The 24,029-nt window shown below is 56.5% G+C and overlaps 1 protein-coding gene across 1 annotated transcript in view; it reads left to right on the top strand.

The window, feature by feature from the left end:
• The window catches only part of LOC140403263 (EVI5-like protein), a 572,353-nt gene that overhangs the window by 436,855 nt on the left and 111,469 nt on the right, over positions 1 to 24,029 (top strand). Inside the window, exon 17 of the mRNA XM_072491040.1 lies at positions 27 to 122. Within this exon, the coding sequence (XP_072347141.1) occupies positions 27 to 122 (96 nt within the window). The remainder of the gene's footprint in view (positions 1 to 26; positions 123 to 24,029) is intronic.

Consider the following 24,029-nt stretch of genomic DNA (forward strand, 5'->3'; position numbering starts at 1 on the left):
CTGTGATATTTCGCTGCTCACTGTAGAACAAGGAGGAGGTTATGGCTGTACGGTTTCGAGAAGCGGACAGCATTGCTGCCATCGCCGAACTGCGCCAGCGTATTGCTGAACTGGAAATCCAGGTACAAACGATTGCGTCCTTGTGTCCTGTACGTTCAATTCATCTGCACCAACCACATCCCTATCGCTTGTTGTCTTGTGGCCGTCCTACCCGGCATATGCTGTATCACTGCCAGCCATCCACCACTCCGCTGTCACCCCATGCCACGCAGTCTTGTGAATTTGCATCAGTCTCATTGTGGTTGCTCTGTCTCCCGCTCTCTCCTGTCTCCATTTCCAGAGACTTTCTGTACATCCAGCGCTTTTCATCTTTTGTCCCTGCGGCAATTGGACACTGGAGGAACGGCCGTGGTTTTAGAAAGGGTAATGTATATGCTGGGTACTTCCATTCTCTTTCTCGTCATCACCCACCTAAAGCTTTAAAGTTCCTCTATCAGATTCATGTTTACCTGTCCAAGTCCATTTGTTTGTTTGCTGGTGTCCAGTATGTGCAATTCTGTAATTCCAATCCATTATTTATTTGGTTAATGACTGTCCAAGTTTGAGAATCTCGGCCGTGACTCACTACAGCAGCTCCTCATTGTACCAGAATGTGGGAGTTTGCGCCACGTGATTACTCCATCCAGGTGATTAGCCAGAGCCAGGTAGGCCTCCAGGCTCTATTCAGAAAGCGAATGCTGCGAATTGTTGGCCGGGCCCCTGGTTCTGCCGGTTGATTCGAAGGACAAGTTACTCCATCGGAGTCACTTGAAGCGATGAAACATTAACCAAGCGGATGTTGCTCCATTTCCATCTCCTCGCAGACTGTACCGTCCCAAGTGGTGGGTGCACCTCCCAGGTCTCCAGCCCCCGCACCAGATGTTTGACCGTCACTGTGATTGATGTGATGGTGTTGAATCTGCATTCGTGGAAGTGAAGGAGGAGGGCAGTTAGAAATGCTCTCCTCCACAGCTGACGGTGTAAATGACTCCCGCTCCTCCGACACTGTTCTCATCCTTCACCCTTCCAGCTGTCCCTTCCCCCTCCAAATCCATGCCACCGCCTCCAAGGTGCCGCCTGAAACTCCACGCTGGAAACGACTCCGGACCCAAGGTGCCCGCCTGAAACTCCACGCTGGAAACGACTCCGCACCCAAGGTGCCCGCCTGAAACTCCACGCTGGAAACGACTCCGGACCCAAGGTGCCGCCTGAAACTCCACGCTGGAAACGACTCCGGACCCAAGGTGCCGCCTGAAACTCCACGCTGGAAACGACTCCGCACCTGATCCAAGGCGCGAGTGATGCATTTTACAATCGCGGAGCATCTCTCCCCGTTGCTAAATGAGCGGGACTTAGTGTGAATAAGGCAGCAGAATTTGGATGGCCTCCCGCTCACAGAGGGCGGCGTGTGTGGGTCTGGCTGGGAGTGCTTTGGAATAGGTGATTCTGGAGATGAGGGTGTCTGCAGCAAGTGAGCTGAGGCAGGGGCAGAGTCTGGCCATGTTACGGAGGCGGGAGTAGGTTTTCGTGATGGCCCGGAATTGCGATCAATAGCTGATCTCCGCGTTGTGTGACACCAAGGGTCAAACAGGTTCCTGGGCAGGGGTGGATAGACTGGGTAGGTAGCGAATGGGGTCAGCCGTGGGCACCGCCAACAGTGCCTTCAGTCTTCCCAATATTTAATTGGAGTAAATTACTGAGAGTCAGGTCCTGGATGTCGGACAAGCTGCCTGATAATTCCGAGACGGCGATGGAGCCGGGAGGTGGTGGTGCTGTAGGACCCGGGTGTCATCAACGTGCCCCTGGTAAATGCCACACTGTTATTTCTGATGATATTCTCCTGTCGGTGGGAAATGGACAAAATCCAATTGCCGCACAATATTCCAACTGCAGCCAAGCCAACTTTGATCATTGGAAAGGAAGGGGACACAGTGGAGTTTACAGACTGGGAAGTGTGAAAGATCTGTAGAGTGGCGGAGGATATCAGCTGGGTTTTGAAAAGCGATTCCATTGAGCAAGTTTGAAATGGCTCAGGGGTGGGGGCAAGGAAGGTGCTGTGTTTCGTATTCTGGTGAGATTCTGCGTTCAAAACATCCTTTGACGTCCAGCTGCCTCATTTCACTGTCCAATGTGGAGTATCTGTGCCTCTTCGTGACAGCCGAGGAGTTACTTGCTGCATTCCTGTGTTCAGCACACAGGCCATGCATTGCAGTGCCTTGCATGACGAGCAAATCGGGCCTCACTCATTTCACTGCTTATATAGTGCTAACTGGCCAAGACCGAGATCATAGAGGTTCAAATGAATAAGCTGTGTAGTCATTCTGAGCATTTTGCAAAAAAACAAAAGATTTGACAGTGTATTTGGAGTAGAATCATAGAATCATAGAAGTTTACAGCATGGAAACAGGCCCTTCGGCCCAACCAGTCCATGCCGCCCAGTTTTTACCATTAAGCTAGTCCCAGTTGCCCGCACTTGGCCCATAACCCTCTATACCCATCTTACCCATGTAACTATCTAAATGCTTTTTAAAAGAAACAATTGTACCCGCCTCTACTACTACCTCTGGCAGTCCATTCCAGACACTCACTACCCTCTGAGTGAAGAAATTGCCCCTCTGGGCCCTTCTGAATCTCTCCCCTCTCACCTTAAACCTATGCCCTCTAGTTTTAGACTCCCCTACCTTTGGGAAAAGATGTTGACTATCTACCTTATCTATGCCCCTCATTATTTTATAGACCTCTATAAGATCACCCCTAAGCCTCCTACACTCCAGGGAAAAAAGTCCCAGTCTATCCAGCCTCTCCTTATAACTCAAACCATCAAGTCCCGGCAACATCCTAGTAAATCTTTTCTGCACTCTTTCCAGTTTAATAATATCCTTTCTATAATAGGGTGACCAGAACTGCACATAGTATTCCAAGTGTGGCCGTACCAATGTCTTGTACAACTTCAACAAGACGTCCCAACTCCTGTATTCAATGTTCTGACCAATGAAACCAAGCATGCCGAATGCCTTCTTCACCACCCTGTCCACCTGCGACTCCACCTTCAAGGAGCTATGAACCTGTACTCCTAGATCTCTTTGTTCTATAACTTTCCCCACGCCATACCATTAACTGAGTAGGTCCTGGCCTGATTTGATCTGCCAAAATGAGTGTGAGTAAATATAAAAGTTTTCAACCTGAAGTGACCTTGACTGGACACTCCATTGTGACCTGCCCACACAATGGCCTCCTGGTCAAAATGGTACAATGGGGAAAGATGCAGGGAGAGTCCATTCCTGTCCCAGCAGCTAATAACCGAAGTGCGAGGTTGCTGAATCTTCCCGGTTGCTTGCATCCGTGCCACCTTGAGCAGCAGAATGAAAGAGGCGGAGTTTGCATTTGGAAACATGGGAGATAGGCCCCTCGAGGCTGCCCTCCCCATTCAGTATGGTCATGGCTGATCCTCGATCTCAAGGCCATGCTCCCGCGCTCTCCCCGTTCCCCTTGACGCATTCCGTGTCCAGACATCTGTTCCTCGCTGAACTATATTCCGTGACTTGGCCTCCACGGGATTCTGTGGGAAAGAATTCTGCAGATTCACCACCCTGTTGAGTGGAGAAATGTCTCTTCGCCTCAATCCTAAATGGCTTAACCCGTATTGGAGTTTCAGCGGGAGCGGAGTGCAGAGGCTGCTTGTGGGTGAGTACTGAAATTTTAAAGTAACTTACCTTACAGGAGTAGATCTTGCAGTTTCAGCGGGAGCGGAGCGCAAAGGCAGCTGGTAGGTGAGTATTTAAGGAAACACTTACCTGGTCCCGTTTTCGGTCCCTCTTTGCTGTTGTTTTTTTAAAATTTTATTGTTTAAGGCGGGAACAGGAAGTTCGACCCGCGGACGTCTGGGAAGTCCCTCACCAATAAATTCTGGTGGAGAGGAAACCCGAGAAACTACACGTGTAGTGTCTCCCACCCGCCCTCCTCCTCTAACCTAATTATAAAACCCATTGGTGTGAGGTAAGTACCATATTGTATTATTATTATTATTTTTTTTTTTTTTAATTTAATTTAGTTGTTAGCCAGATCTTGGTAGAAAGTTAGAGGGATGGCAGGGAAGGGAGTGCAATGTTCCTCCTGCAGGATGTTTGAGGTGAGGGATGCCGTTAGTGTCCCTGCTGATTTTACCTGCAGGAAGTGCTGCCATCTCCAGCTCCTCCAAGACCGAGTTAGGAAACTGGAGCTGGAGTTGGAAGAACTTCGGATCATTCGGGAGGCAGAGGGGGTCATAGATAGCAGCTTCAGGGAATTAGTTACACCAAAGATTGGAGATAGGTGGGTAACTGTAAGAGGGACTGGGAAGAAGCAGTCAGTGCAGGGATCCCCTGCGGTCGTTCCCCTGAGAAACAAGTATACCGCTTTGGATACTTGTAGGGGGGACGACTTACCAGGGGTAAGCCATGGGGTACGGGCCTCTGGCACGGAGTCTGTCCCTGTTGCTCAGAAGGGAAGGGGGAGAGGAGCAGAGCATTAGTAATTGGGGACTCGATAGTCAGGGGCACAGATAGGAGATTTTGTGGGAGCGAGAGAGACTCCCGTTTGGTATGTTGCCTCCCAGGTGCAAGGGTACGTGATGTCTCGGATCGTGTTTTCCGGGTCCTTAAGGGGGAGGGGGAACAGCCCCAAGTCGTGGTCCACATTGGCACTAACGACATAGGTAGGAAAGGGGACAAGGATGTCAGGCAGGTTTTCAGGGAGCTAGGATGGAAGCTCAGAACTAGAACAAACAGAGTTGTTATCTCTGGGTTGTTGCCCGTGCCACGTGATAGTGAGATGAGGAATAGGGAGAGAGAGCAATTAAACACGTGGCTACAGGGATGGTGCAGGCGGGAGGGATTCAGATTTCTGGATAACTGGGGCTCTTTCTGGGGAAGGTGGGACCTCTACGGACAGGATGGTCTACATCTGAACCTGAGGGGCACAAATATCCTGGGGGGGAGATTTGTTAGTGCTCTTTGGGGGGGTTTAAACTAATGCAGCAGGGGCATGGGAACCTGGATTGTAGTTTTAGGGTAAGGGAGAATGAGAGTATAGAGATCAGGAGCACAGATTTGACGTCGCAGGAGGGGGCCAGTGTTCAGGTAGGTGGTTTGAAGTGTGTCTACTTCAATGCCAGGAGTATACGAAATAAGGTAGGGGAACTGGCAGCATGGGTTGGTACCTGGGACTTCGATGTTGTGGCCATTTCGGAGACATGGATAGAGCAGGGACAGGAATGGATGTTGCAGGTTCCGGGGTTTAGGTGTTTTAGTAAGCTCAGAGAAGGAGGCAAAAGAGGGGGAGGTGTGGCGCTGCTAGTCAAGAGCAGTATTACGGTGGCGGAGAGGATGCTAGATGGGGACTCATCTTCCGAGGTAGTATGGGCTGAGGTTAGAAACAGGAAAGGAGAGGTCACCCTGTTGGGAGTTTTCTATAGGCCTCCAAATAGTTCTAGGGATGTAGAGGAAAGGATGGCGAGGATGATCCTGGAGAAGAGCGAAAGTAACAGGGTAGTTATTATGGGAGACTTTAACTTTCCAAATATTGACTGGAAAAGATATAGTTCGAGTACATTAGATGGGTCGTTTTTTGTACAGTGTGTGCAGGAGGGTTTCCTGACACAATATGTTGACAGGCCAACAAGAGGCGAGGCCACGTTGGATTTGGTTTTGGGTAACGAACCAGGCCTGGTGTTGGATTTGGAGGTAGGAGAGCACTTTGGGGACAGTGACCACAATTCGGTGACGTTTACGTTAATGATGGAAAGGGATAAGTATACACCGCAGGGCAAGAGTTATAGCTGGGGGAAGGGCAATTATGATGCCATTAGACGTGACTTGGGGGGGATAGGTTGGAGAAGTAGGCTGCAAGTGTTGGGCACACTGGATAAGTGGAGCTTGGTCAAGGATCAGCTTCTGCGTGTTCTTGATAAGTATGTACCGGTCAGGCAGGGAGGAAGGCTTAGAGCGAGGGAACCGTGGTTTATCAAAGAAATGGAATCTCTTGTTAAGAGGAAGAAGGAGGCCTATGTGAAGATGAGGTGTGTAGTCTCAAAGACAAAGAACAAAGAAATGTACAGCACAGGAACAGGCCCTTCGGCCCTCCAAGCCCGTGCCGACCATGCTGCCCGACTAAACTACAATCTTCTACACTAACTTTCAGTTGGGGCGATGGATAGTTACAAGGTAGCGAGGAAGGATCTAAAGCGAGACCTAAGACGAGCAAGGAGGGGACATGAGAAGTATTTGGCAGGTAGGATCAAGGAAAACCCAAAAGCTTTCTATAGGTATGTCAGGAATAAGCGAATGACTAGGGTAAGAGTAGGACCAGTCAAGGACAGGGATGGGAAGTTGTGTGTGGAGTCTGAAGAGATAGGCGAGATACTAAATGAATATTTTTCGTCAGTATTCACTCAGGAAAAAGATAATGTTGTGGAGGAGAATGCTGAGACCCAGGCTATTATAATAGATGGCATTGAGGTATGTAGGGAAGAGGTGTTGGCAATTCTGGACAGGCTGAAAATAGATAAGTCCCCGGGGCCTGATGGGATTTATCCTAGGATTCTCTGGGAGGCCAGGGAAGAGATTGCTGGATCTTTGGCTTTGATTTTTATGTCATCATTGGCTACAGGAATAGTGCCAGAGGACTGGAGGATAGCAAATGTGGTCCCTTTGTTCAAAAAGGGGAGCAGAGACAACCCCGGCAACTATAGATCGGTGAGCCTCACGTCTGTAGTGGGTAAAGTCTTGGAGGGGATTATAAGAGACAAGATTTATAATCATCTAGATAGGAATAATATGATCAGGGATAGTCAGCATGGCTTTGTGAAGGGTAGGTCATGCCTCACAAACCTTATCGAGTTCTTTGAGAAGGTGACTGAACAGGTAGATGAGGGTAGAGCAGTTGATGTGGTGTATATGGATTTCAGTAAAACGTTTGATAGCGTTCCCCACGGTAGGCTATTGCAGAAAATACGGAGGCTGGGGATTGAGGGTGATTTAGAGATGTGGATCAGAAATTGGCTAGCTGAAAGAAGACAGAGGGTGGTGGTTGATGGGAAATGTTCAGAATGGAGTTCAGTTACAAGTGGCGTACCACAAGGATCTGTTCTGCGGCCGTTGCTGTTTGCCATTTTTATCAATGACCTCGAGGAAGGCGCAGAAGGGTGGGTGAGTAAATTTGCAGACGATAATAAAGTCGGTGGTGTTGTCGATAGTGTGGAAGGATGTAGCAGGTTACAGAGGGATATAGATAAGCTGCAGAGCTGGGCTGAGAGGTGGCAAATGGAGTTTAATGTAGAGAAGTGTGAGGTGATTCACTTTGGAAGGAATAACAGGAATGCGGAATATTTGGCTAATGGTAAAGTTCTTGGAAGTGTGGATGAGCAGAGGGATCTCGGTGTCCATGTGCATAGATCCCTGAAAGTTGCCACCCAGGTTGATAGGGTTGTGAAGAAGGCCTATGGAGTGTTGGCCTTTATTGGTAGAGGGATTGAGTTCCGGAGTCGGGAGGTCATGTTGCAGCTGTACAAAACTCTGGTACGGCCGCATTTGGAGTATTGCGTCCAGCTCTGGTCACCGCATTATAGGAAGGACGTGGAGGCTTTGGAGCGGGTGCAGAGGAGATTTACCAGGATGTTGCCTGGTATGGAGGGAAAATCTTATGAGGAAAGGCTGATGGACTTGAGGTTGTTTTCGTTGGAGAGAAGAAGATTAAGGGGAGACTTAATAGAGGCATACAAAATGATCAGGGGGTTGGATAGGGTGGACAGTGAGAGCCTTCTCCCCGCGGATGGAAATGGCTGGCACGAGGGGACAGAGCTTTAAACTGAGGGGTAATAGATATAGGACAGAGGTCAGAGGCAGGTTCTTTACGCAAAGAGTAGTGAGGCCGTGGAATGCCCTACCTGCTACAGTAGTGAACTCGCCAACATTGAGGGCATTTAAAAGTTTATTGGATAAACATATGGATGATAATGGCATAGTGTAGGTTAGATGGCTTTTGTTTCGGTGCAACATCGAGGGCCGAAGGGCCTGTACTGCGCTGTATCGTTCTATGTTCTATGTATCCTCAGACTGTGCCCCCTCGGTCTAGGTCCCCAGGCGGCAGCCCCACATCCAATCTGCCTGCTTGTATCGGGCTGAATTTTACCAGGGGCTATTGGACCACGAGGTTGGGGTAAAAAGTAAATGCTGAGTCCGCACTTGCTGATGGTGGGATCTGCTCAACGGTTCTAAAAATCGGCGACGGGGTGGGGGGGAGGTTCAAATTGAGGGATGGGGATTGTGAAGAATAAACCTCTCTGGGGAGGTTGCCGGGGCAACAGGTGGTCGCTTGGCCGGTGAGAGATTTCCTGACGGACTGTGACTGGGGGCAGGGAGTCTCCCCACTGTCAGCAAACTGAAATGAAAATCGCTTATTGTCACAAGTCGGCTTCAATGAAGTTACTGTGAAAAGCCCCTAGTCGCCACATTCCGGCGCCTGTTCGAGGAGGCTGGTACGGGAATTGAACCGTGCTGCTGGCCTGCCTTGGTCTGCTTTAAAAGCCAGCGATTTAGCCCAGTGTGCTAGACCAGCCCCTAGCTGCCACTGGCACTGTGAAGTGGCGGGGTTCTGGGGCGAGTCGCACTCTGGCTGCCACTGGCACTGTGAAGTGGCGGGGTTCTGGGGCGAGTCACACTCTGGCTGCCACTGGCACTGTGAAGTGGCGGGGTGCTGGGGCGAGTCGCACTCTGGCTGGCACTGGCACTGTGAAGTGGCGGGGTGCTGGGGCGAGTCGCACTCTGGCTGGCACTGGCACTGTGAAGTGGCGGGGTTCTGGGGCGAGTCACACTCTGGCTGGCACTGGCACTGTGAAGTGGCGGGGTTCTGGGGCGAGTCACACCCTGGCTGGCACTGGCACTGTGAAGTGGCGGGGTGCTGGGGCGAGTCACACTCTGGCTGTCGCATCTTTCACAAGCTTGGAACATTCCCAGGCACTTCGCAGCCGCCACAGCACTTTGTGGACAAGCCGCCCCCATTGTAACGTTGCGGATCCAGCAGCCGAAGTTCGCACAGCGAGCCTCCGATATCAGCTGTCAGAGAACTGACCAACACATCTTGCCTTTTGTTGACTAATCAACGTTAGCCAGGAATGCAGGGAGAGCTCCCCCGCTCCTTGTGCAGTGTGCTGGGCTCTCAGCCACGGCCGTGGTTTAACATCCCATCGAGGGACGGTACCTCCGGCACTGCAGTGCTCCCTCGGTGTTACTCTGGAGCTTGTGCTCAAGACTGTGGACTGAGGAGTGAATCCATAACTTTCAGATGCGAGGGGCTACCAGAAGATGCGAGGGGCTACCAGAAGATGCGAGGGGCTACCAGAAGATGCGAGGGGCTACCAGAAGATGCGAGGGGCTACCAGAAGATGCGAGGGGCTACCAGAAGATGCGAGGGGCTACCAGAAGATGCGAGGGGCTGTCAGAAGATGCGCAGGGCTGTCAGAAGATGCGAGGGGCTACCAGAAGATGCGAGGGGCTACCAGAAGATGCGCGGGGCTGTCAGAAGATGCGAGGGGCTACCAGAAGATGCGAGGGGCTACCAGAAGATGCGAGCGGCTACCAGAAGATGCGTGGGGCTGTCAGAAGATGCGAGGGGCTACCAGAAGATGCGCGGGGCTGTCAGAAGATGCGCGGGGCTGTCAGAAGATGCGCGGGGCTGTCAGAAGATGCGCGGGGCTGTCAGAAGATGCGCGGGGCTGTCAGAAGATGCGCGGGGCTGTCAGAAGATGCGAGGGGCTACCAGAAGATGCGAGGGTCTACCAGAAGATGCGAGGGTCTACCAGAAGATGCGCGGGGCGACCAGAAGGTGCGAGGGGCTACCAGAAGATGCGAGGGTCTACCAGAAGATGCGCGGGGCGACCAGAAGGTGCGAGGGGCTACCAGAAGATGCGAGGGGCTACCAGAACATGCGAGGGGCTACCAGAAGATGCGAGGGGCTACCAGAAGATGCAAAGGGCTACCAGAAGATGCGCGGGGCTACCAGAAGATGCGAGGGTCTACCAGAAGATGCGCGGGGCTACCAGAAGGTGCGAGGGGCTACCAGAAGATGCGAGGGGCTACCAGAAGATGCGCGGGGCTACCAGAAGGTGCGCGGGGCTACCAGAAGGTGCGCGGGGCTACCAGAAGGTGCGCGGGGCTACCAGAAGGTGCGAGGGGCTACCAGAAGGTGCGAGGGGCTACCAGAAGGTGCGAGGGGCTACCAGAAGATGCGAGGGGCTACCAGAAGATGCGAGGGGCTACCAGAAGATGCGAGGGGCTACCAGAAGATGCACGGTGCTACCCTCCGCCCCCTTTCCCTCCGCCCCCTTTCCCTCCGCCCCCTTTCCCTCCGCCCCCTTTCCCTCCTTCCTCCTTTCCCTCCGTCCCCCTTTCCCTCCGCCCCTTTCCCTCCGCCCTCTTTCCTTCCGCCCCCCTTTCCCTCCGCCCCCCCCTTTCCCTCCGCCCCCCCTTTCCCCCCGCCCCCCCTTTCCCTCCGCCCCCTTTCCCTCCGCCCCCTTTCCCTCCGCCCCATTCCCTCCGCCCCCTTTCCCTCCGCCCCTTTCCCTCCGCCCCCTTTCCCTCCTTACTCCTTTCCCTCCATCCCCCTTTCCCTCCGCCCCCATTCCCTCCGCCCCTTTCCCTCCGCCCCCCTTTCCCTCCGCCCCCCTTTCCCTCCGTCCCCCTTTACCCTCCGCCCCTTTCCCTCCGCCCCCTTTCCCTCCGCCCCCTTTCCCTCCGCCCCCTTTCCCTCCGTCCCTTTCCCTCCGCCCCCTTTCCCTCCGCCCCTTTCCCTCCGCCCCCTTTCCCTCCTTACTCCTTTTCCTCCATCCCCCTTTCCCTCCGCCCCCTTTCCCGCCGCCCCCATTCCCTCCGCCCCCTTTCCCCCGCCCCCATTCCCTCCGCCCCTTTCCCTCCGCCCCTTTCCCTCCGCCCCTTTCCCTCCGCCCCTTTCCCTCCGCCCCTTTCCCTCCGCCCCTTTCCCTCCGCCCCTTTCCCTCCGCCCCTTTCCCTCCGCCCCTTTCCCTCCGCCCCTTTCCCTCCGCCCCTTTCCCTCCGCCCCCTTTCCCTCCGCCCCTTTCCCTCCGCCCCCTTTCCCTCCGCCCCCCCCTTTCCCTCCGCCCCCCTTTCCCTCCGCCCCCCTTTCCCTCCGCCCCCCTTTCCCTCCGCCCCCCTTTCCCTCTGTTCCCCTTTCCCTACGCCCCCCCCTTTCCCTCTGTTCCCCTTTCCCTCCGCCCCCCCTTTCCCTCCGCCCCCTTTCCCTCCGCCCCTTTCCCTCTGTTCCCCTTTCCCTCCGCCCCCCTTTCCCTCCGCCCCCCCTTTCCCTCCGCCCCCCCCTTTCCCTCCGCCCCCCCTTTCCCTCCGCCCCCCTTTCCCTCTGTTCCCCTTTCTCTCTGTTCCCCTTTCCCTCCGCCCCCCTTTCCCTCTGTTCCCCTTTCCCTCCGCCCCCCCCTTTCCCTCCGCCCCCCCTTTCCCTCCGCCCCCCTTTCTCTCTGTTCCCCTTTCCCTCCGCTCCCCTTTCCCTCCGCTCCCCTTTCCCTCCGCTCCCCTTTCCCTCTGTTCCCCTTTCCCTCTGTTCCCCTTTCCCTCTGTTCCCCTTTCCCTCTGTTCCCCTTTCCCTCCGCCCCCCCTTTCCCTCCGCCCCCCTTTCCCTCCGCCCCCCCCCTCCCTCCGCCCCCCCCTCCCTCCGCCCGCCCCCTCCCTCCGCCCCCCCCTTCCCTCCGCCCCCCCTTTCCCTCCGCTCCCCCTCCCTCCGCCCCCCCTTTCCCTCCGCCCCCCCTTTCCCTCCGCCCCCCCTTTCCCTCCGCCCCCCCTTTCCCTCCGCCCCCCTTTCCCTCTGTTCCCCTTTCCCTCTGTTCCCCTTTCCCTCTGTTCCCCTTTCCCTCTGTTCCCCTTTCCCTCTGTTCCCCTTTCCCTCTGTTCCCCCTCCCTCCGCCCCCCCTTTCCCTCTGTTCCCCTTTCCCTCTGTTCCCCTTTCCCTCTGTTCCCCTTTCCCTCTGTTCCCCCTCCCTCCGCCCCCCCTTTCCCTCTGTTCCCCTTTCCCTCTGTTCCCCCTCCCTCCGCCCCCCCCTTTCCCTCCGCCCCCCTTTCCCTCTGTTCCCCTTTCCCTCCGCCCCCCCCTTTCCCTCCGCCCCCCTTTCCCTCCGCCCCCCCTTTCCCTCCGCCCCCCCTTTCCCTCCGCCCCCCCTTTCCCTCCACCCCCCCTTTCCCTCCGCCCCCCCTTTCCCTCCGCCCCCCCTTTCCCTCCGCCCCCCCCTTCCCTCTGTTCCCCCCTCCCTCCGCCCCCCCTTTCCCTCCGCCCCACCTTTCCCTCCGCCCCCCTTTCCCTCTGTTCCCCTTTCCCTCTGTTCCCCTTTCCCTCTGTTCCCCTTTCCCTCTGTTCCCCCCTCCCTCAGCCCCCCCTTTCCCTCCGCCCTCCTTTCCCTCTGTTCCCCTTTCCCTCCGCCCCCCTTTCCCTCCGCCCCCCCCTTTCCCTCCGCCCCCCCTTTCCTTCCGCCCCCCCTTTCCCTCTGCCCCCCTTTCCCTCTGTTCCCCTTTCCCTCTGCCCCCCTTTCCCTCTGTTCCCCTTTCCCTCCGCCCCCCCTTTCCCTCCAACCCCCTTTCCCTCCGCCCCCCTTTCCCTCCGCCCCCCCTTTCCCTCCAACCCCCATTCCCTCTGTTCCCCTTTCCCTCCGCCCCCCCTTTCCCTCTGCCCCCCTTTCCCTCTGCCCCCCTTTCCCTCCGCCCCCCTTTCCCTCCACCCCCCTTTCCCTCTGCCCCCCTTTCCCTCCGCCCCCCTTTCCCTCCGCCCCCCTTTCCCTCTGCCCCCCTTTCCCTCCAACCCCCTTTCCCTCCGCCCCCCCTTTCCCTCCAACCCCCATTCCCTCTGTTCCCCTTTCCCTCCGCCCCCCCTTTCCCTCCGCCCCCCCTTTCCCTCCGCCCCTCTTTCCCTCCGCCCCCCTTTCCCTCCGCCCCCCTTTCCCTCCACCCCCCTTTCCCTCTGTTCCCCTTTCCCTCCGCCCCCCTTTCCCTCCGCCCCCATTTCCCTCCGCCCCCCCTTTCCCTCCGCCCCCTTTCCCTCCACCCCCCTTTCCCTCCACCCCCCTTTCGCCCGCCCCCCTTTCCCTCCGCCCCCCCTTTCCCTCCGCCCCCCCTCCCTCCGCCCCCCCTTTCCCTCCGCCCCCCCTTTCCCTCCGCCCCCCCTTTCCCTCCGCCCCCCCTTTCCCTCCGCCCCCCCTTTCCCTCCGCCCCCCTTTCCCTCCACCCCCCTTTCCCTCCGCCCCCCTTTCCCTCTGTTCCCCTTTCCCTCTGTTCCCCTTTCCCTCTGTTCCCCCCTCCCTCCGCCCCCCCTTTCCCTCCGCCCTCCTTTCCCTCTGTTCCCCTTTCCCTCCGCCCCCCTTTCCCTCCGCCCCCCCTTTCCCTCTGCCCCCCCTTTCCCTCCGCCCCCCTTTCCCTCCGCCCCCCCTTTCCCTCTGCCCCCCTTTCCCTCTGTTCCCCTTTCCCTCTGCCCCCCTTTCCCTCTGTTCCCCTTTCCCTCCGCCCCCCCTTTCCCTCCAACCCCCTTTCCCTCCGCCCCCCTTTCCCTCCGCCCCCCCTTTCCCTCCAACCCCCATTCCCTCTGTTCCCCTTTCCCTCCGCCCCCCCTTTCCCTCCGCCCCCCTTTCCCTCCGCCCCCCTTTCCCTCCGCCCCCCTTTCCCTCTGCCCCCCTTTCCCTCCAACCCCCTTTCCCTCCGCCCCCCTTTCCCTCCGCCCCCCCTTTCCCTCCGCCCCCCATTCCCTCTGTTCCCCTTTCCCTCCGCCCCCCCTTTCCCTCCGCCCCCCCTTTCCCTCCGCCCCCCTTTCCCTCCGCCCCCCTTTCCCTCCACCCCCCTTTCCCTCTGTTCCCCTTTCCCTCCGCCCCCCTTTCCCTCCGCCCCCCTTTCCCTCCGCCCCCCTTTCCCTCCGCCCCCCCTTTCCCTCCGCCCCCTTTCCCTCCACCCCCCTTTCCCTCCACCCCCCTTTCCCTCCACCCCCCTTTCCCTCCACCCCCCTTTCCCTCCGCCCCCCCTTTCCCTCCGCCCCCCCTCCCTCCGCCCCCCCTTTCCCTCCGCCCCCCCTTTCCCTCCGCCCCCCCTTTCCCTCCGCCCCCCTTTCCCTCTGTTCCCCTTTCCCTCTGTTCCCCTTTCCCTCTGTTCCCCTTTCCCTCTGTTCCCCTTTCCCTCTGTTCCCCTTTCCCTCTGTTCCCCCTCCCTCCGCCCCCCCTTTCCCTCTGTTCCCCTTTCCCTCTGTTCCCCCTCCCTCCGCCCCCCCCCTTTCCCTCCGCCCCCCTTTCCCTCCGCCCCCCCTTTCCCTCCGCCCCCCCTTTCCCTCCACCCCCCCTTTCCCTCCGCCCCCCCCTTTCCCTCCGCCCCCCCTTTCCCTCCGCCCCCCCCTTCCCTCTGTTCCCCCCTCCCTCCGCCCCCCCTTTCCCTCCGCCCCCCCTTTCCCTCCGCCCCCCTTTCCCTCTGTTCCCCTTTCCCTCTGTTCCCCTTTCCCTCTGTTCCCCCCTCCCTCCGCCCCCCCTTTCCCTCCGCCCTCCTTTCCCTCTGTTCCCCTTTCCCTCCGCCCCCCTTTCCCTCTGTTCCCCTTTACCTCCGCCCCCCCCGTTCCCTCCGCCCCCCCTTTCCCTCCGCCCCCCCTTTCCCTCCGCCCCCCCCTTTCCCTCCGCCCCCCCTTTCCCTCCTCCCCCCCTTTCCCTCCGCCCCCCCTTTCCCTCCGCCCCCCCTTTCCCTCCGCCCCCCCTTTCCCTCCGCCCCCCCTTTCCCTCTGCCCCCCTTTCCCTCTGTTCCCCTTTCCCTCTGTTCCCCTTTCCCTCTGTTCCCCTTTCCCTCCGCCCCCCCTTTCCCTCCAACCCCCTTTCCCTCCGCCCCCCTTTCCCTCCGCCCCCCCTTTCCCTCCAACCCCCATTCCCTCTGTTCCCCTTTCCCTCTGTTCCCCTTTCCCTCCGCCCCCCTTTCCCTCTGCCCCCTTTCCCTCTGTTCCCCTTTCCCTCCGCCCCCCCTTCCCTCCGCCCCCCCTTCCCTCCGCCCCCCCTTTCCCTCCGCCCCCCCTTTCCCTCCGCCCCCCCTTTCCCTCCGCCCCCCCTTTCCCTCCGCCCCCCCTTTCCCTCCGCCCCCCTTTCCCTCCGCCCCCCCTTTCCCTCCGCCCCCCTTTCCCTCTGTTCCCCTTTCCCTCTGTTCCCCTTTCCCTCTGTTCCCCTTTCCCTCTGTTCCCCTTTCCCTCTGTTCCCCCTCCCTCCGCCCCCCCTTTCCCTCTGTTCCCCTTTCCCTCTGTTCCCCCTCCCTCCGCCCCCCCCCTTTCCCTCCGCCCCCCTTTCCCTCCGCCCCCCCTTTCCCTCCGCCCCCCCTTTCCCTCCACCCCCCCTTTCCCTCCGCCCCCCCCTTTCCCTCCGCCCCCCCTTTCCCTCCGCCCCCCCCTTCCCTCTGTTCCCCCCTCCCTCCGCCCCCCCTTTCCCTCCGCCCCCCCTTTCCCTCCGCCCCCCTTTCCCTCTGTTCCCCTTTCCCTCTGTTCCCCTTTCCCTCTGTTCCCCCCTCCCTCCGCCCCCCCTTTCCCTCCGCCCTCCTTTCCCTCTGTTCCCCTTTCCCTCCGCCCCCCTTTCCCTCTGTTCCCCTTTACCTCCGCCCCCCCCGTTCCCTCCGCCCCCCCTTTCCCTCCGCCCCCCCTTTCCCTCCGCCCCCCCCTTTCCCTCCGCCCCCCCTTTCCCTCCTCCCCCCCTTTCCCTCCGCCCCCCCTTTCCCTCCGCCCCCCCTTTCCCTCCGCCCCCCCTTTCCCTCCGCCCCCCCTTTCCCTCTGCCCCCCTTTCCCTCTGTTCCCCTTTCCCTCTGTTCCCCTTTCCCTCTGTTCCCCTTTCCCTCCGCCCCCCCTTTCCCTCCAACCCCCTTTCCCTCCGCCCCCCTTTCCCTCCGCCCCCCCTTTCCCTCCAACCCCCATTCCCTCTGTTCCCCTTTCCCTCTGTTCCCCTTTCCCTCCGCCCCCCTTTCCCTCTGCCCCCTTTCCCTCTGTTCCCCTTTCCCTCCGCCCCCCCTTCCCTCCGCCCCCCCTTCCCTCCGCCCCCCCTTTCCCTCCGCCCCCCCTTTCCCTCCGCCCCCCCTTTCCCTCCGCCCCCCCTTTCCCTCCGCCCCCCCTTTCCCTCCGCCCCCCTTTCCCTCCGCCCCCCCTTTCCCTCCGCCCCCCCTTTCCCTCCGCCCCCCTTTCCCTCCGCCCCCCTTTCCCTCCGCCCCCCCTTTCCCTCCGCCCCCCCCTTTCCCTCCGCCCCCCTTTCCCTCCACCCCCCTTTCCCTCTGTTCCCCTTTCCCTCCACCCCCCCTTTCACTCTGTTCCCCTTTCCCTCCACCCCCCCTTTCCCTCTGTTCCCCTTTCCCTCTGTTCCCCTTTCCCTCTGTTCCCCTTTCCCTCTGCCCCCTTTCCCTCTGTTCCCCTTTCCCTCTGTTCCCCTTTCCCTCTGTTCCCCTTTCCCTCTGTTCCCCTTTCCCTCTGTTCCCCTTTCCCTCTGTTCCCCTTTCCCTCTGCCCCCTTTCCCTCTGTTCCCCTTTCCCTCTGCCCCCCTTTCCCTCTGTTCCCCTTTTCCTCTGTTCCCCTTTCCCTCTGTTCCCCTTTCCCTCTGTTCCCCTTTCCCTCTGCCCCCCTTTCCCTCTGTTCCCCCTTTCCCTCTGTTCCCCTTTCCCTCTGTTCCCCCTTTCACTCTGCCCCCCTTTCCCTCTGCCCCCCTTTCCCTCTGCCCCCCTTTCCCTCTGCCCCCCTTTCCCTCTGCCCCCCTTTCCCTCCGCCCCCCCTTTCCCTCCGCCCCCCCTTTCCCTCTGCCCCCCTTTCCCTCTGCCCCCCTTTCCCTCTGCCCCCCTTTCCCTCTGCCCCCCTTTCCCTCCGCCCCCCCCTTTCCCTCCGCCCCCCCTTTCCCTCCGCCACTCTTTGCTTCTGCAACTCACAGATTAGAATGTTGCTGCAACGCGGCCTTGCTCACTGTGGTGGTGTGTAGTCTTGTAATAAACTGCACGTGGAAACGGGGGAAATCTGATTTTGCACTGAGATTTACTCCCCCAGAGTATAATAATGAACCAATCCCTTTACTTTTCCAAGTTTGGAAGCTGCAGTTGCCAGGAATCGAACTGTTCCCGGTCCTGGGAGCTTGCAGGGTTTGTGGGGCACCAGGGAAGTGTCGAAATCAGTGTTAACGTAAAAACATTTGTATAATCAGAGTTTGGAAAGTGCCTACAGATCAGTGATTTAAGCTGGGGTGATAATCAGAGGTACTTAGTTTAGTCACTCACCACACTGACTGACAGGGGGAGGTTTGGTGGTGGATGCCAAGTCACGCAAGCATGAAAGGGCACACAAGGCAGCGTTATTAGTGTAACGGTGTGAGATCAGCTGCTCCAGACCACTTGTGGGAAAGGAGCAGTTACTGGGGCGTTTCTTGTCAACTATTAATAATACAACAGAATCAACAGAGGAGGGTTTATTTCAGGAAATGCACTCTCAGATCTTTCCACAGCGCTCACTGTGGCATACAGGATTCGCTGTCAGACCTTCTACCTGCCTGAATCTCAGTCAACGTGGTCTGCACAATGCCAGGGCGACGGAGGGAACAGAGCACACAGCCGCGTGTCTGCCTCCCCCAGGAGGGGGAGTGCGCATTGGTGGGGGGGGGGGGAGCTGGGTGCGGCACACCCCACCAGGTGGACCGGCAGTCACAGGCTTCTGGCGAGAGCCAGGTGACTCCTCCTTTTCCAGGGACAGCGGGATTGAACAATATTGAACGCCACACTGACCGTTGAGAATCGGCCGCACCATCTCGCAGACATTGTCCTGGCCAGCTGGGGTATTCTGTCGATCCCGGGTGCTGGCCGGTCAATGAGATTCTGACGGACTGTTCCTGACGGAGGGAGGGGGCTCAGTGGTTGTGATGGTGTTTGTCTCATCAGTGATCATTTCTATTGGTATTTCCCAGATATAGATGTGGACATATAGCCGATTTAAATAAACCACATTTCCCTTTCAGCTTTGTGCACGAGGGGAAGTCTGCAAACTTTATTCTATTTCACTAAAGAGGATTGTTCTCTGTGCTCTGTGTGTCTCCTCTGCTTTGTCCTTTTTCTTTCTGTTTTACTCTCTTTTCATGTCTGTGTCCTCTTGTTCCAGATGCGAGATGTATAAGGTTGTTATATTTTCTGTCTGTGTATTAGAGTCATCGAAGTTGACAGCATGGAAACAGCCCTTTGGCCCAACTTGTCCATACTGCCCCGTTCTTACCACTAAGCTAATTCAGAATGTCCAATTCGACTAACAGCACGTCTTTCGGGACTTGTGGGAGGAACCGGAGCACCCGGAAGAAACCCACGCAGACACGGGGAGAACGTGCAGACTCGGCACAGACAGAATCGAACCCGGGACTCTGGCGCTGTGAAGCAACAGTGCTAGGCGCTGTGAAGCAACAGTGCTAACCACTGTGCTACCACGCCGCCCTATTGGGAAGAAGGTGTGCAAGGTATACCTGTTAGTACACAGGCAGCTTCCTGTTGTCCCGAAAGTAGACAATAGACACAAGAACATTCCAGCGCAGTACAGGCCCTTCAGCCCTCGATGTTGCGCCAACCTGTGAAACCACTCTAAATCCCACCTACACTATTCCCTTATCATCCATATGTCTATCCAATGACCATTTGAATGCCCTTAGTGTTGGCGAGTCCACTACTGTTGCAGGCAGGGCATTCCACGCCCTTACTACTCTCTGAGTAAAGAACCTACCTCTGACGTCTCTCTTATATCTATCTCCCCTCAATTTAAAGGTATGTCCCCTCGTGCTAGACATCACCATCCGAGGAAAAAGGCTCTCACTGTCCACCCTATCCAATCCTCTGATCATCTTGTATGCCTCAATTAAGTCACCTCTTAACCTTCTTCTCTCGAACGAAAACAGCCTCAAGTCCCTCAGCCTTTCCTCATAAGATCTTACCTCCATACCAGGCAACATTCTGGTAAATCTCCTCTGCACCCTTTCCAATGCTTCCACATCCTTCCTATAATGCGGCGACCAGAATTGCACGCAATACTCCAAATGCGGCCACACCAGAGTTTTGTACAACTGCAACATGACCTCATGTCTCCGAAACTCAATCCCTCTCCCAATAAAAGCTAACACACCGTACGCCTTCTTAACAACCCTCTCAACCTGGGTGGCAACTTTCAGGGATCTATGCACATGGACACCGAGATCACTCTGCTCATCCACAATACCAAGAATCTTACCATTAGCCCAGTACTCTGTCTTCCTGTTATTCCTTCCAAAGTGAATCACCTCACACTTCTCTACATTAAACTCCATTTGCCACCTCTCAGCCCAGCGCTGCAGCTTATCTATGTCCCTCTGTAACTTGTAACATCCTTCCGCACTGTCCACAACTCCACCGACTTTAGTGTCATCTGCAAATTTACTCACCCATCCTTCTACGCCCTCTTCCAGGTCATTTATAAAAATGACAAACAGCAGTGGCCCCAAAACAGATCCTTGTGGTACACCACTAGTAACTGGACTCCAGTCTGAACATTTCCCATCAACCACCACCCTTTGTCTTCTTCCAGCTAGCCAATTTCTGATCCAAACTGCTAATTCACCCTCAAGCCCCAGCCTCCATATTTTCTGCAATAGCCTACCGTGGGGAACATTATCAAATGCTTTACTGAAATCCATATACACCACATCAACTGCTTTACCCTCGTCCACCTGTTTGGTCACCTTCTCAAAGAACTCAATAAGGTTTGTGAGGCACGACCTACCCTTCACAAAACCGTGTTGACTATCTCTAATCAAACTATTCCTTTCTAGATGATTATAAATCCCATCTCTTATAATCCTTTCCAAGACTTTGCCCACAACAGAACATTGAATACAGGAGTTGGGACGTCTTGTTGAAGTTGTACAAGACATTGGTACGGCCACACTTGGAATACTGTGTGCAGTTCTGGTCACCCTATTATAGGAAGGATATTATTAAACTGGAAAGAGTGCAGAAAAGATTTACTAGGATGTTGCCGGGACTTGATGGTTTGAGTTATAAGGAGAGGCTGGATAGACTGGGACTTTTTTCCCTGGAGCGTAGGAGGCTTAGGGGTGATCTTATAGAGGTCTATAAAATAATGAGGGGCATAGATAAGGTAGATAGTCAACATCTTTTCCCAAAGGTAGGGGAGTCTAAAACTAGAGGGCATAGGTTTAAGGTGAGAGGGGAGAGATTCAGAAGGGCCCAGAGGGGCAATTTCTTCACTCAGAGGGTAGTGAGTGTCTGGAATGGGCTGCCAGAGGTAGTAGTAGAGGCGGGTACAATTGTGTCTTTTAAAAAGCATTTAGATAGTTACATGGGTAAGATGGGTATAGAGGGTTATGGGCCAAGTGCGGGCAACTGGGACTAGCTTAATGGTAAAAACTGGGCGGCATGGACTGGTTGGGCCGAAGGGCCTGTTTCCATGCTGCAAACTTCTATGAACAGAAGTAAGGCTCACTGGTCTATAGTTACCGGGGTTGTCTCTACTCCCCTTCTTGAACAAGGGGACAACATTTGCTATCCTTCCAGTCTTCTGGCACTGTTCATAGGAACAGTGACGACTTAAAGATCAAAGCCAAAGGCTCTGCAATCTCATCCCTAGCTTCCCAGAGAATCCTAGGATAAATCCCATCCGGCCCAGGGGACTTATCTCTTTTCACACTTTCCAGAATTGCTAACACCTCCTCCTTATGAACCTCAATCCCATCTAGTCTAGTAGCCTGTATCTCTGTATTCTCCTCAACAACATTGTTTTTTTCCTGTGTGAATACTGATGAAAAATATTCATTTAGCACCTCTCCTATCTCCTGGGACTCCACGCACAACTTCCTACTACCATCCTTGACTGGCCCTACTCTTACCATTGTCATTCTTTTATTCCTGACATACCTATAGAAAGCTTTAGGGTTTTTCTTGATCCTACCTGCCAAGGACTTCTCATGTCCCCCTCGTGGCTCTTCTTAGCCATCTCTTTAGGTCCTTCCTAGCTGACTTGTAACTCTCGAGTGCCCTAACTGAACCTTCAACCTGACAATGTTGAGTTGTCAGCTTTTAACGGCTCAATTCTCTTCCAAACGAATCTCAGGGTCTAGAGGATAACTAATCATTTCTGCCTGGATACAAGGCACATGTGATTCGCATTACCAAGGAGATGGGCTTTGAGGGGGCGGGGTGGGGAGGAAGGGTATCGGATATCCCTGAAACCTCAGAGACAAGGTTAGTGCACCAGGATCGGTGAGGGAGAGAGAGGCTGCTCGACGCTGAGAGTCTCAGAATGTGGCACTCGGATTGGAAAGACCAAATCCGTGAGGAGTTAAAATCCGGCTGCAGGATTTGGAGTTCTCAAGCTGAGAAAGGAAAGGATGTGAACTCTCGGGATCTGAGAGTCACTCTGGACTGGTCCCAGGAGAATTGAGCACCCGCTCAACGATCATTGTGCAAAGTACAGCGAGGCTTCCGAGTTGTGCGAATAGAATGGCAGATGGAGTTTAATTTAGATAAATGTGAGGTGATGCATTTTGGCAGATCGAATCAGGCCAGGACCTACTCAGTTAATGGTATGGCGTTGGGGAGAGTTATAGAACAAAGAGATCTAGGAGTACAGGTTCATAGCTCCTTGAAGGTGGAGTCGCAGGTGGACAGGGTGGTGAAGAAGGCATTCGGCATGCTTGGTTTCATTGGTCAGAACATTGAATATAGGAGTTGGGACGTCTTGTTGAAGTTGTACAAGACATTGGTACGGCCACACTTGGAATACTGTGTGCAGTTCTGGTCACCCTATTATAGAAAGGATATTATTAAACTGGAAAGAGTGCAGAAAAGATTTACTAGGATGTTGCCGGGACTTGATGGTTTGAGTTATAAGGAGAGGCTGGATAGACTGGGACTTTTTTCCCTGGAGCGTAGGAGGCTTAGGGGTGATCTTATAGAGGTCTATAAAATAATGAGGGGCATAGATAAGGTAGATAGTCAACATCTTTTCCCAAAGGTAGGGGAGTCTAAAACTAGAGGGCATAGGTTTAAGGTGAGAGGGGAGAGATTCAGAAGGGCCCAGAGGGGCAATTTCTTCACTCAGAGGGTAGTGAGTGTCTGGAATGGGCTGCCAGAGGTAGTAGTAGAGGCGGGTACAATTGTGTCTTTTAAAAAGCATTTAGATAGTTACATGGGGAAGATGGGTATAGAGGGTTATGGGCCAAGTGCGGGCAACTGGGACTAGCTTAATGGTAAAAACTGGGCGGCATGGACTGGTTGGGCCGAAGGGCCTGTTTCCATGCTGTAAACTTCTATGATTCAGCCAATCATAATGAATACTCTCACAGAATAAAGGGGAAATTTCTGTGATTTAAAGAATAAATTGCTGATAAAGATAATGCTTTATTACAGTAAAAATGGTAATGTGAAAGCTTGTGTTACCATTTCAACTATTAACTGGAAGTTAGAATTTCTTGAAATAGCCCATGCTCTATGGAGTCTCCAGTGAACACATACATATATATATATTATATATTGTCGCTCTCGCGTGCTCTCTCTCTCTCTCTGTTGGCTGTTCCACTCTTCCTCTTTCTCCAACATTTCCCCCTTTCGCCACGCTGCTTCTACTGCCACTGTAGGGGCTGTTCAGCACGGGGCTAAATCGCTGGCTTTGAAAGCAGACCAAGGCAGGCCAGCAGCACGGTTCAATTCCCGTACCAGCCTCCCCGAACAGGCGCCGGAATGTGGCGACTAGGGGCTTTTCACAGTAACTTCATTGAAGCCTACTTGTGACAAGCGATTTTCACTGTCTCCCTAACCCTCGACCCCTTTCCCTCCGCCCCCTTTCCCTCCGCCCCCTTTCCCTCCGCCCCCTTTCCCTCCGCCCCCTTTCCCTCCGCCCCCTTTCCCTCCGCCCCCTTTCCCTCCGCCCCCTTTCCCTCCGCCCCCTTTCCCTCCGCCCCCTTTCCCTCCGCCCCTTTCCCTCCGCCCCTTTCCCTCCGCCCCCTTTCCCTCCGCCCCCTTTCCCTCCGCCCCCTTTCCCTCCGCCCCCTTTCCCTCCGCCCCCTTTCCCTCCGCCCTCTTTCCCTCCGCCCTCTTTCCCTCCGCCCCCTTTCCCTCCGCCCCCTTTCCCTCCGCCCCCTTCCCTCCGCCCCCTTCCCTCCGCCCCCTTCCCTCCGCCCCCTTCCCTCCGCCCCCTTCCCTCCGCCCCCTTCCCTCCGCCCCCTTCCCTCCGCCCCCTTCCCTCCGCCCCCTTCCCTCCGGCCCCTTCCCTCCGCCCCCTTCCCTCCGCCCCCTTCCCTCCGCCCCTTCCCTCCGCCCCCCTTTCCCTCCGCCCCCTTTCCCTCCGCCCCCTTTCCCTCCGCCCCCTTTCCCTCCGCCCCCTTTCCCTCCGCCCCCTTTCCCTCCGCCCCCTTTCCCTCCGCCCCCTTTCCCTCCGCCCCCTTTCCCTCCGCCCCCTTTCCCTCCGCCCCCTTTCCCTCCGCCCCCTTTCCCTCCGCCCCTTTCCCTCCGCCCCTTTCCCTCCGCCCCTTTCCCTCCGCCCCCTTTCCCTCCGCCCCTTTCCCTCCGCCCCGTTCCCTCCGCCCCGTTCCCTCCGCCCCGTTCCCTCCGCCCCGTTCCCTCCGCCCCGTTCCCTCCGCCCCGTTCCCTCCGCCCCGTTCCCTCCGCCCCGTTCCCTCCGCCCCGTTCCCTCCGCCCCGTTCCCTCCGCCCCGTTCCCTCCGCCCCGTTCCCTCCGCCCCCTTTCCCTCCGCCCCCTTTCCCTCCGCCCCCTTTCCCTCCGCCCCCTTTCCCTCCGCCCCCTTTCCCTCCGCCCCCTTTCCCTCCGCCCCCTTTCCCTCCGCCCCTTTCCCTCCGCCCCTTTCCCTCCGCCCCTTTCCCTCCGCCCCTTTCCCTCCGCCCCGTTCCCTCCGCCCCGTTCCCTCCGCCCCGTTCCCTCCGCCCCGTTCCCTCCGCC

This window comes from Scyliorhinus torazame, chromosome 27 (assembly GCF_047496885.1).
Source record: "Scyliorhinus torazame isolate Kashiwa2021f chromosome 27, sScyTor2.1, whole genome shotgun sequence".
Classification (NCBI taxonomy): Eukaryota; Metazoa; Chordata; class Chondrichthyes; order Carcharhiniformes; family Scyliorhinidae; genus Scyliorhinus; species Scyliorhinus torazame.